At 49.6% G+C, this 11,317-nt stretch overlaps 4 protein-coding genes across 4 annotated transcripts; 1 reads left to right on the top strand and 3 right to left on the bottom strand.

Annotated features, from left to right (window-relative positions):
• Positions 1 to 1,640: 1,640 nt before the first annotated feature.
• Positions 1,641 to 2,343, top strand: GUITHDRAFT_105011 (hypothetical protein; the record flags this gene model as incomplete). Its single annotated transcript, XM_005836408.1, has 4 exons — positions 1,641 to 1,928; positions 2,073 to 2,117; positions 2,164 to 2,243; positions 2,295 to 2,343. The coding sequence occupies 4 exons, from the start codon at positions 1,641 to 1,643 to the stop codon at positions 2,341 to 2,343; spliced, it is 462 nt and encodes a 153-aa protein (XP_005836465.1).
• Positions 2,344 to 2,555: 212 nt separating this feature from the next.
• On the bottom strand, positions 2,556 to 2,968 carry GUITHDRAFT_68042 (hypothetical protein; the record flags this gene model as incomplete). The annotated part of the gene is made up of 3 exons (XM_005836407.1): positions 2,556 to 2,663; positions 2,720 to 2,815; positions 2,876 to 2,968. Coding segments are annotated over 3 exons (297 nt in total), but the record flags the coding sequence as incomplete, so codon positions are not given.
• A 1,929-nt stretch (positions 2,969 to 4,897) lies between these two features.
• Positions 4,898 to 5,369, bottom strand: GUITHDRAFT_151561 (hypothetical protein). Its single transcript, XM_005836406.1, has 4 exons — positions 5,266 to 5,369; positions 5,152 to 5,214; positions 5,072 to 5,098; positions 4,898 to 5,024 (listed from the first exon to the last, which is right to left on the bottom strand). The coding sequence occupies exons 1-4, from the start codon at positions 5,292 to 5,294 to the stop codon at positions 4,931 to 4,933; spliced, it is 213 nt and encodes a 70-aa protein (XP_005836463.1). The 5' UTR covers positions 5,295 to 5,369; the 3' UTR covers positions 4,898 to 4,930.
• A 4,261-nt stretch (positions 5,370 to 9,630) lies between these two features.
• Positions 9,631 to 10,529, bottom strand: GUITHDRAFT_93413 (hypothetical protein; the record flags this gene model as incomplete). The annotated part of the gene is made up of 7 exons (XM_005836405.1): positions 9,631 to 9,767; positions 9,819 to 9,880; positions 9,926 to 9,990; positions 10,042 to 10,097; positions 10,191 to 10,232; positions 10,284 to 10,364; positions 10,426 to 10,529. Coding segments are annotated over 7 exons (461 nt in total), but the record flags the coding sequence as incomplete, so codon positions are not given.
• Between the last annotated feature and the right edge of the window lie 788 nt (positions 10,530 to 11,317).

Raw genomic sequence — 11,317 nt, 5'->3', positions numbered from 1 at the left:
CCAGGGAGGTGTGTGATAGCCAGCCAGCGAGCAGGAGCAAGACGGTCAAAGATGGATAGACTGTTCCAGGACTAAATTATCATGCTTCTCCTCCTGGGACACGTGTCTTCCTCCTCCTCCTCCAACCACCACCACCACACCTCCTCCTCCTCCTCCTCCTCCTCCTCCTCCTCCTCCTCCTCCTCCTCCTCCTCCTCCTCCTCCCTTGAGGAAGGGCAGAGAAACGTTATCCTCGGCACGCAGAAGGGCCTTCTGCCCTATGAGGTTCGGGTGTTCCTAGCGTCTCTAAGGAGCACGGGGTGCATGGCGCAGGTGAAACTTGCCGCGATGAGGAGCGTCTGACGCGAGGAGGAGGCAGGTTGTTATCATGAGCGCGGAGAGGGGGAGGGCCGATCTGCAAGAAGTGGCGGACGTGTTCGATGCCGAGATCGTGGAATATGACGACAAGTCGATGTCCGCGGAGGTAGAGAGGATCTTGATGTGTCCTGACGCTGTGTTGTGGTCTTGCTATCTTTCATGCCGACATCTTGCTTGTCTTGTTGTCGTGCATAACGATGCCTCTTGCATGCCTTGATGATATTGTCTTGTTGTCGTGCATAACGATGCCTCTTGCATGCCTTGATGATATTGTCGTGTTGTCGTGTTGTCTTTAATGATGTTGTTTGCGAAATTTTGTTTCTGGGTGACTCTGCTCTTAAGAGAGGGCCGATGAACCTTCATCGTTTCACCCTCTTTAGAGAATATCTGGAGAAGTCGACGACCAAGTTCGATCAGGTTGTCTATCAGATTGTTCGTTTCTTGCGCGCTCCGTAACTTTCATGACTTCTCAATCCTTGCAACTTTATTGCTCCGCCTCCTTGACATGTGCCCGCAAAGGTTCTCCTCTGCGACATCAGAGATGTTCTCTTTCAAAGAGACCCCTTCTTGTACCTCGTAAGTTGTTTGCCATCTCTCCCCGTCCTTTCAAACTTCTCCCTCCTAGAAAGTCCAACGAGGCATCGGGGTTGCGCTCGAGCCGGCGCACTTGACGATAGGAGCCTGTCCCATCCATGTTGGGTAAGATGATTTCACTTCAAACCTTGCAATCATGTCAGGTCAACCCTTGCAGACATGTCAGATCATCCTAAGACGCTTGCCATTCTTGTTGTCTCCTCACGTTTCTCCTCTTTCAGCTGGTTGACGTCTGAATGTCCCGACTATGATGCCGACAAGGTGAGCTCACAATCTTTCCCCGCTCTTCACATTGACTTGTTTCTTCTCTAAGGTGCTTCCGGCCATTGCGGGAAGTAGTAGGTCGTGCGCTGGAACTGTGATCGGGACACAAGAAGCGATCTTGACATATTGCACGATGATGGAAGAAGAAGCTGCACGGACGGTGACAAAACGATGATGCCGATGATCTTGATAATGGAGACAATGTAGATGATAATAATAATGACGCTGATAGAGATGATGTTGATGATGATGTTTATTTTGATGACAATTTGAGTTGAAGATTGCTGCTGCAGGTGCGAGAGGTGAAAGAAGATTTGGGAAAACGATTCGAGGGGAGAATAACGACTTTCGATGGAGCAGTGAGCGCCTTTTTAGTTTTGAGGCTGTAGCATGACGAGAAGCAAAGAGATGGAAAGCTTGGTGCAATGATCAGGGGATGCACAACAAGATGTTGTGGACTGGAGACCTGGAGAAGGTATGAGAAAGATGATGATGATGATGATGATGGTGATGATGATGATGATGATGATGATGATGATGATGATGATGATGATGATGATGGTCGTGGTCGTAATGGTGGTCGTAATGGTGGTCGTGATGGTGACGACGACGACGACGACGACGACGACGACGATGATGATGATGATAACAATGAAGATGACGATGATATTGCCGGAGACGCTGCTCAACAAGCTCATGATGACATTTCACAGGTGATGGAAGTGACGAGCTATGATGCGGAGACGAGCTTGCTAGCTACCGTAGGGACAATGAAGAAGATTTACACAAACGAGGAAAGGGAGGAGGAGGGCAAACACGCTTACTAACTTGCCCGCCGTGACTGCTGGACGATGCAGGACGGGGAAGTCTTAACTGGCTGCGGGGAACTGGAAGGAGACAAGGTGAAGCTGCTGCATCGGGAGGGTCTCGAGTGACGGGATGAACCAGTGCGATGGAAACGTTGTTGCTCTAGTCCATCAATACGATCGAGTTGAGCTGCTGGTCAAGAACGCTCAGTCGCTGTACGGGTGACGCCCCATCGTTGGTTGTGAGCAAACTCTTGATACACCCACTGTCAGGCTGCCGGGCGAAACGTTCCTTACGTTTCATGAGAAGTACTCGAGGTGAACAACAAGACTGCTGAGGAGCAGGCGGTTTGCAGATTAGCATCTTAACAGTCAAGCACTGGACGCCCTTTGAAGGGGAGGAACACAGGAGGAAGGGACCAACTGAAACAACACTATCTCTTCTTGGTGAAAACAAGAATGCAGTTCTCAATCACTCCAGCTCCTTTCCCATCCCATCCCCTTCCCTCCTGTTCCACCATCTCCCTCCTCTCCTCACTTCACCGAGGAAAGATCGAACCCGGAGATTTTCGCCAGCTCCTCCAGGCTCTTCTCACCAGGGAACAGCTCGCCATTGATCTCCCACGTTGGGAACCCCGGAACCTGTCCCCAGGTCAGACCCCCGCCCCCCCTCCCTTACCCGTTCATGCGTTTCTCACCTTCTTCTCCTTGCACATGTCGCGCTTGCTGTAAGCACCCTTCTTGTCGCACTCAACATACTTCAACGTCTCATCTGCGACTTGCCTTCCAAGAAGCTACCCCAGAACATGTCACAGAACAACAACAGTATCAACGACACGCCTCCTCTCTCTCACCTGCTTCTGGTTGTAGCAGTGAGAGCACCAGTAGGCACCGTACATCACAGCTCCAACAGACTGCAGGTGCTTGCCGAGAGCGATGGTCTGACGACGATGTCATCAGCCAACATTAGCGCCCAACAAGGCCATGGACCTGTGCAGTCGAGTCTTTGGTGACAACAGGAGGGAGGAAGTAAGTCTGCAGTTTGTCCGACTGCTCCTCCTTGAGTCTCACAGGCCTGGTCAACGGCTCGTCCCCTTTCTCTTCTCTCTCCTTAGCCCGTCTGATCTCCTCCTCCTTCCAGGCCTGCAGAGACCCGACAGGGCGGGAACATTCAAGGGGTCGAAACCTCAGACGAAGCAGGCTCACCTTCAACAGCTGCTCTTCCGTTGGGTTCTCGACGATCTGATCTCCGATCTTCACTTTCTTCACCTGAGGGCAGGAGCAGCAGGAAATCAATGAGCTTGCAGGCAGCACTGTCAAGTCGGAACCTTCGACACAGCCTCCACGAACTCGTCAAACTCAACCGTGTACGCAGCCTGTGAGAAGAAATCCCGTCAGGATTCTAGAGAGAGGGGAGCTAGCGAGAGATGGAGCATGACCGCTTCTGCTTTAGTGAGAGAAGACACGGATCTCAACGATCTCCTGTACCTGTAGAAGGATTCAACTCAGCTGCTGAATCTTGTTCCAACAAATCCTTGCCCACCTGCTGAGTGCCTCGTCCTCCACCTTGGGATCCAAGACCTTGATGAAGATGGAAGGATCATTCCAGACTTTCATCACTGCCTTCATTGTGAATGCATCTGCTGGTTTGCTTCTTGTCTGACTGTCAGTTGACACATCATTGAGACAACAAACATCAACACACCCGAAGAGCTGAAAAGCAGTCAATCCGACGGCCCCACTAACGAGTCTGGCGACATCTCGGCGATCAATCGCGTTGTCCCTCTTTCCCTCCTCTTCTCTCATTTTCAAAGACATCGGTCGAGGGTTCGCTGTCCTGACAAACTTTCGCGCGTTGGAAGGTTGGAAGGATGGGGAGCCTGCAACCTTGGAAGGACTGCAGGCCTTAGACAAGAACGAGCTCTGGGAAGGAGAAAGCATGAAGCAACTGCACCAGTCGAGCAGGCTCATCGAGATCATGGTCAGAAGCAGCACCTTCGACCTGCTTGTTGTCCCCCTCCCCTTCTCCCTCCCCTTCTCCTCACTCCTCGACCTGTTCGCCATAGCCACGCGTTCCCCTTTGTAACACGGCGCAAGGACTGAGCCCGCCGCACGAAACCTGTCAGTAGTGTTGCGGTGCGCCGGGCCGGTCAGGCCCCCGGGTGCTTGTCCGGGCATGTCCGGGCCAGGGACAAATTACTGAGAACTGAAAATAATCTAGAGAATTGCACCTACCCCCACCCCCCCCTGTCCCCCTTCCGGTGCTCATAGACCGGTGGGGTAGTTCACACGACACTTGGCGACATGGTGAGAATGAAGCGACGGGGGCAGCATCTAGAAGTAGCAGGGAGCTGCTGACGCTGACGTTGTGACTATACAAATGCGAAATGAATATGATGAACAATGAGGAATGGGGCGATTGTTGACTCGTATAATGGGCTCTACTCAGTATTGGGATTTTTGTTTGTCGTTTGGTTTTTGGTTCAAGCGAAATCTTTGAATTGTTCTGTTTGTTTGTCGGCCTTTATTGATTGATATGCTGCAATCATTTCGTGAGTTTTCTTCAGATCTTATTCCTTGCTTTGATTATTGAAAACTGAACGAGTCCTTTTCAAGTTCAGTTCGAGTCCTTATCAGTTCAGTTTTTGTTTGGTTTTGTGCAGAAATAGATGTGTCTATCCTGGCTTCTTCATGATCTCTCATTCAAGTGCTTTCCCACCTCCCTATCTTCTCCGAAACATGAAACCCACACCCTGATTTCTTTGAGCATGTTTCATGTCACTCTCGATGTTTGCTGTTTATCTGTTTGGAACTCATTGCCACCTGATGGCCACGACATCTCATCCTTTGTGACCAAGAGGTTGACGGCTGTTGCAGTTCTTCAAGGTCCTCCCTCAGAGAATTCTGTACTACCTGCATCCAGACGTATCCTTCTTCAAGGGGAACGGCGAGCCCCAGATGGGCCCCTTCCTTGACATGCCTGACAACACGGCCTCTGGCGACGTGAGCAGAATTTCTTGGTTCTTCCTCATCTGAGTTTCCGATGGCAGGTTTGGAACCCTCCTGACACTGAATCGGTCAGTATGACTTGTGCCGGAAGATGTGAGGACTGATCGCCTGTTGGTTGCAGACCATGGGGATCAGCTTTGATGGATGCGATTCTGAGGAGGACGCTGTGCGCTCCCATGGAAGGGTGCTGACATCTGTTTGATTTTATTTACACCCTGTGAGCCCTGTCTTGCAGATGATGGTAGCTCCCCGTGCTTTGTACATGGTGAGGTGGTAAGCTCGACGTCCTCTAACTTGCCAATTAGCTCGTTGCAATGAATTGAAGAACACTGTCCAGGATTCATGATGTGTGACGCAATGTTGAGGATGCTAAGTTGTCATTGCGATGCACACTTCGAGCTGCTTGCGTAGTTAAATCGAACTGTAGAAGCCGTACTGTGCGGTTTACCCAAAGTAATGGGCCCATCCGACGACTGCCACACTGGGGCCGACTGATTGACTTCATACGCTGAAAGTTACTGAAGTTACTGAGCAACCTTCTAGCGGCTTCGGGAGTGAAGTTCTGCGACGGATGGACACTGCGGCGCGGCGAGCCTGAGTCTCTGATCTAACTGGGTACTACGTGACCCTCGCGGCCGTACAGCCTGGGCTTAGTACGGCGGCGCCCGGCCGGCCCACCCACTCGGCGGGGCCACCAACGGTCCGACGGACCCCGGCGGGAGGCCCTTCCAGCTCCGGCCGATCCGATGTGCCGCGCAGTGGCCATGATGCTCATGAGTCTCTCAGTGTGCAGTCTCCGAGTCAGTGCCCAGTGCTGCTGAGCCCCGGTCCGATCCTGATTCCCTGCGTGACTAGCACTGATGGGTCACGAGTCACCTGAATCCGATCAGCCATCATTCAGTACACTATCGTGACTTCAAGGTTGAACGATCATAGGGTACCGTGACTCTAGAGAAGAGGAGGCCAGTTTGACCGCGCGGCAGTCGGATCGGCCCCCTCAGACCCTCCAGTCGACCGATGGGATGCGGGGGGCCGTCTCATTGTTCCCTCATTGTTCCCGCGCCCGAGCCCGGGGCCCCTTGGCGGCTCCACTTCCGAAGGGCAGAAGTTTCGGGCCGGCACAGAGAAGTCCGCCTCGGAGGTATGTGGTGCGGTCTGACGTTTTGGCGGGAAAGATCCATTAGTACCAGGTCGAAACGACGTGATAAAGAATCGTTTCGTCACAACAATCAACGGGTTCACCTTCTTGGCGCTCGAAAAGGGCTCCAGCCATGTGACATCGGTAAGCATCCGCGTGACATATCCAATTGTGCTATGAAATAACGTGTTTTCGAGGGCTGAGATACGAACCGATCAGTTCCAGTGAGGGGGAGGCAAAATATGAGTTTGGACGGTGAGCAAGGTTTGTCAAGATCCCTTCCACACCTACGCAGCCATGATCAACATGTTCCACGAAGATGTGACAGCTAACCATGAAATCAAACCGGCAGAAAGAGATTTCAGCCTCGACGAAGAAGAAGATTGCGAGACCTTCGCTTGTCCATTCGGAATCAGCACAGCAGAATGGAACAAGCTGAAGCCCTTGAGGAGAAGGCAGTTGGAGAGCTTGTGGAACTCCATCCGCCTTGTGGAAGATCTCATTTCGGCTGAAGTTCAACATGGTGCTGCAGACCGGAAGAACGTGAAATTACCTTCTCTTTATGATAGGAAAAGCATGAGCCGCAGCAGTAGTCGAGAACATTTGTAGATTGAGTTCACTGAAGGTATATGCGTGCGTCCACGTTCTATTTGTACATAATAATAAAGTTTTTCGATTGGAATTCTCAAGTTTCAACAACACCCTTTTCTTCTCCAGATTTCCTTGAAACAGGAGTATGGATTCGAGGCACTGGTGCCTCATTGATTCGTCAACATGTGTCTGTCAGAGTTCTGATGCAACGGAGGCTGGTCGCTTGCGGAAATGAGAATTAATGTAATGTCAGAGCTCCGACAATTTCCAAAACAAAGAGTTTCATTACGACCAACTGATCGAACCCAAACAACAAGCTTTCGTAAGGTTGGTGTTTTCTGCCAATACTTGACCCTCCAATTACGCTTTCATGGCCTCAAACATCAACAAGACATCACCATCACACACAAAGAGCACCAACTCTTGCAAGCTTTGTCGTAATCATGATTGATCAAGAATTTCTTTTCTTCTTCTTACATCATAATATCATAACCCGTAGCTTTGCGGGTTGAAGACGTCCAAACGAATGACTCAAACTCAAGGCGCCTCCGCTGGACCACCCCTCAAGGTAAAGAACAATAATGGATACTTTACTAGCGACAATAGACAAGCCTTCCAAACCACAAAATCAGAACAGACCAGAACAGACCCTGCAAGCTGAGGAGCCTGATTCTTACATATGCTCATGAAAAGAACTGGGGTTGTAACTCATTCGGCCCCCTGGGTTTCCTCCTGAGCACATCTAGCCGTTGAATGCTTTCAGTCGTTTGAGAGTCCACTTGTCTGACTATGTCGATAATGAGATCATCACTTAGCCCATCCACGAGTGCTGACTCTTGCCTTGAGTCAGTCTGGTCTGATTTGAGCTTGTTTTGCCAGAGCTCAGTGAGAAATCAATGTTTTCAAGAAAGAGATTCGACTGCAGGAAAATTTACCACACCGAAAAGATGTATGGGAAGCATTGAACCTCCTTCGGGCTAAGATTTTCCTCGTCCGATAGAATTCCGGCACGTAACTTCAAAATTTCGTTATTGCGGGATAGGGGGTGAATGATCCTTTTTTATCGACACAACTTACAACGAACAAGAGTCGGCAAGTGAAGGCAAGACGCGAATGACTAGACTACAGGGTTGTGTGAACCCTTGGCATTCTCAATGCAACAACCATTAGCACAAAGATTTATTTCAAACATAAATATTTACAAAACATGACTATCATAACACGCATGCCAACTTAGTTGCATGATTTTCTCTGTGAACCTCTATATCTTGTGTACAAGGATGGGAGAGCAGCCTCTGTAATGATGTTGTTGCCATGTCCCTTGTTCGCGATTCTTTCTTCAACCAAGGCGATAGAGTTCGACAGACACTTCAGTTTCCAGCGCTTTTCGGGTGAAAGGCTGTTCCATTTCTGTTCTGTCAACCCGAAAGGAAAAACCGCGGAGGCTTGTGAAGGGTGGTCGACATATGATGCTTCAATCTTCCTGTTGCTCTCTACAGAGCTGCTGTTTCCCGCGTGGCAGTGCATGGTCGGTTCGTTGTTATGGTCCGCAGACCTTCGCAAGTCTACTTTATACAGGGCAGACCCAGGTAAAGCTGATAACACGTCTTTTCAGTTCTTCTAAGTTTTCCAAAAATGAATTTTTCAAACTTCTTCGGAGCATGAGGCCGACAAGGGGCCGGCCAACCCTGATCACGAGACACGCGCCCATGGTCGCGTGAACGTTTTCTTTACTACATGCGTCACCTGGATACATACCCCGGTGCACGTGTGACCATCGTCGTTGGGATGTCGTTTCGAGAGCCCTCGAGCGAGTATCCGGTCACGCTGAGGATATCTGATGACACGCGGCAGACCAGGCGGTCCCAAGGCCGTAGCCTGCGCGTGACCGGGCTGGAACGCGCTGGACCGTCAGAGATCAGTCATGGTCGAGTTCCGAGCTCCCCTCGGATGTCCCCCTCTACCGTCTTGGTGAAGGAGGTTTACTTGGATTTTTGGGCCCCGACTTCTTCAAGAAAAAGACACCGTTTCGCCACAATGTTCCTGCTGAGATGCGAAACGTTGCTATCAATAGATACTGTCACGAGGATGAATGACCTATTCGAGCACGGGTGGGTAGGGGTACTTGACATGAATAGCATGAGGAGGATAGTACCGGGTAGTTCGTCGAATACTGTGGGGTGGGTACGTGCCTGTAAGGGTTCTTCGAGACATGGGTGGGGGTGGGGCGCATCCCATCGTCGAACGGAGAAGGTCGCCTATACCAAGCACGATATATACCCGATTGACAGCTCTGGAGGGTAACAGCTTCGAACAAGTATAACATTCAGCACGAATCAATGTGCTCACACATGCCGAGATCAGACAGCTTCGACGCTTCGATACAGCCTTCAGAGAAACGTGATGAGCAAGAAGCAGAATCGGAACCGGAATCAGAGCTCCCTTTTGGACTGAGGATGGACACTTGGAAACGAATCAGACCTTCCAAACGCAAGCAACTTGCAAGTTTATGGAACTCCATAAACTTGATTGAAGAACTTATCGTCGAACATTCAGATGGGTTGTTACCAAGGAAGGATGTCAAGCTTCCTTCGTTGTATGATAGGAGAAGCCTTAGCAGGTCGAGCAGTCAAACCAGTTTGTCAGGGTGATGCTGTGTGCATGTTACATCAAGCCTGGTTGTCACACCATGTATTTTAAATCAATAAATACCCAAATGTTGCTGAAAGTGTTAGGAACAGACTTGAGGTGAAAACTTGTACCATTCCACTTCCGATTGGATTCTGATTGGATTTGAATACCCCCCGATGAATATGAAAACGGAGATATAGGAATGGTGTTGAGCTTGATGGTGGAGTTGCAGTTGTGGTAGTAGAAACCTCTATAAAAATGAGAATGAAAGCATCGATTACAACAGCTGTACTGAACATCCGTTGCTCTACATGATGGTCATCAGTTCACTTCTCATAGACCCATGACTCCGAGTGAGACTTCCAATCAACAAGCTCCTGGAAAGAAAACCATGAATCGAGACAGTGTGCAGAGATTCAGAAAACTACCTCAGGCTTGAACCAAAGAGCAATCTCCTTGTTCGCTGATTCCACAGCATCAGATCCGTGGCCTGGAAGGAGACTCAGAAAATACTCTATCAAATCTAAATCCTCACAGATGTTTCGACCAACGTCAATGCAGAAATCTCCACGGATGGAGCCAGGGGCGGACTCAGATGGTCTGCGAATCTCGTTGTCAACTTCGAGAACCACTGATAGCTAATCAAAATACTTGGTGGCTCCCAACAGGGTGCGTCCAGCCTTCACCACACCATCCCCCTCCCAAACCTACACATAATTTCAGATATTGACAATGTAAGCTGCCCTGCTCTATCACGGCATTTGTCCGCTGATGTTAAGAAATGACATTGCCGTACTCACCATGGGAACAACAGGGCCAGACTTCATGTACTCCACCAAACCCTTGAGTTTACCTCAGAACCGGTCGCATTTCATCCCTCAAAAGTAGCTTACAGCGAAGAAAGGCTTGGAAGAAAGGTCGGCATAGTGCTCCTTCAGCAGATCCTCAGACGCTTGCATAAACTTCAAACCAACCTTTTGACCTTTTCGTCAAATCTTGCACAATAAAAAATTATGTTAAACAAAGCTGACCCACCAGCTTGAAGCCCTTCTGCTCAAACCTCTCGATGATCTTAGCAACAAGTCCCCTTTGCACGCCATCAGGCTTGATCATAATAAAGGTCCTTTCACGAGGCATCTACACAAATCCGTCAGCACATTGATATGTATTCTTGAGTAGCATCAAAAGTTTGGGAGTCCTCAGAGAGATGGTTAGAAGGGGGAACACAGGGAAGAAATAAAGACAGCTTGCTCTTCGCCCATTTTCCCTGAAAAACACAACAACACGGTAGCTGCTTCACAATGATCAACTACAGGAAACGTTCATCAAAAGTATGTTCTGCATTTAAAACCACAGTATGGTTGACGCGCCATCTCCACAGTAAAGCTAAAAACGAACAGACAGAATTGACCCGAGCAGCAAATACAGAGCATAAGAATAAAGTGCGACTGAGGGTCGCAGAGTGATCCTTTGTTCTCACAATATTTCAGCAAACTAGCAGCGGACAAGCTCTGCTCTTCAGATTTAAGGAGCTTGCTCATCCCCCACGCTCAAAGTCTTTCGCCATTTCGTGACGTTTTTCAATCGTTTTGATTGCCGGTATTTCGCTCATTTGCTTCTTTGCAACAGAGTGCTAATTTCGCGCCCAGCATCTCGCTGCTCTTTTCCATCTTTTCTTCATCCCTCTTGTCTTTTCGAACCCCTCTGCTCTCTCACACTATGCATATCTTCTCTTCTATCCTCCATCGCTTTGCTTCGCTCCTCTATCTATCTATCTATCTATCTATCTTGCAACATGCTCGCACGACTCCCGCATCCTCTCTCCCCTTCAGCAGGAAAGAGGAGCGATCAGGCATTAGAGGTAGGGTCGTACAAGACTACTACCACCCTACTGAACCTCCATCGTCGATGGGATACCCATCAGATC

Source organism: Guillardia theta (genome assembly GCF_000315625.1).
Source record: "Guillardia theta CCMP2712 unplaced genomic scaffold GUITHscaffold_18, whole genome shotgun sequence".
NCBI classification, from domain to species: Eukaryota; class Cryptophyceae; order Pyrenomonadales; family Geminigeraceae; genus Guillardia; species Guillardia theta.
The sequence above is the reverse complement of the archived record's forward strand: the minus strand, read 5'-3'. Positions and strand labels throughout refer to the sequence as shown.

Coding starts and splice junctions, on each gene's coding strand:
- GUITHDRAFT_151561 (XM_005836406.1), bottom strand. CDS start 5,294: ATGTACAAAGCACGGGGAGCTACCATCAT. Junction 5,215..5,265: donor GCACGGGGAGCTACCATCAT/CTGCAAGACAGG, acceptor AGATGTCAGCAC/CCTTCCATGGGAGCGCACAG. Junction 5,025..5,071: donor GTGTCAGGAGGGTTCCAAAC/CTGCCATCGGAA, acceptor AATTCTGCTCAC/GTCGCCAGAGGCCGTGTTGT.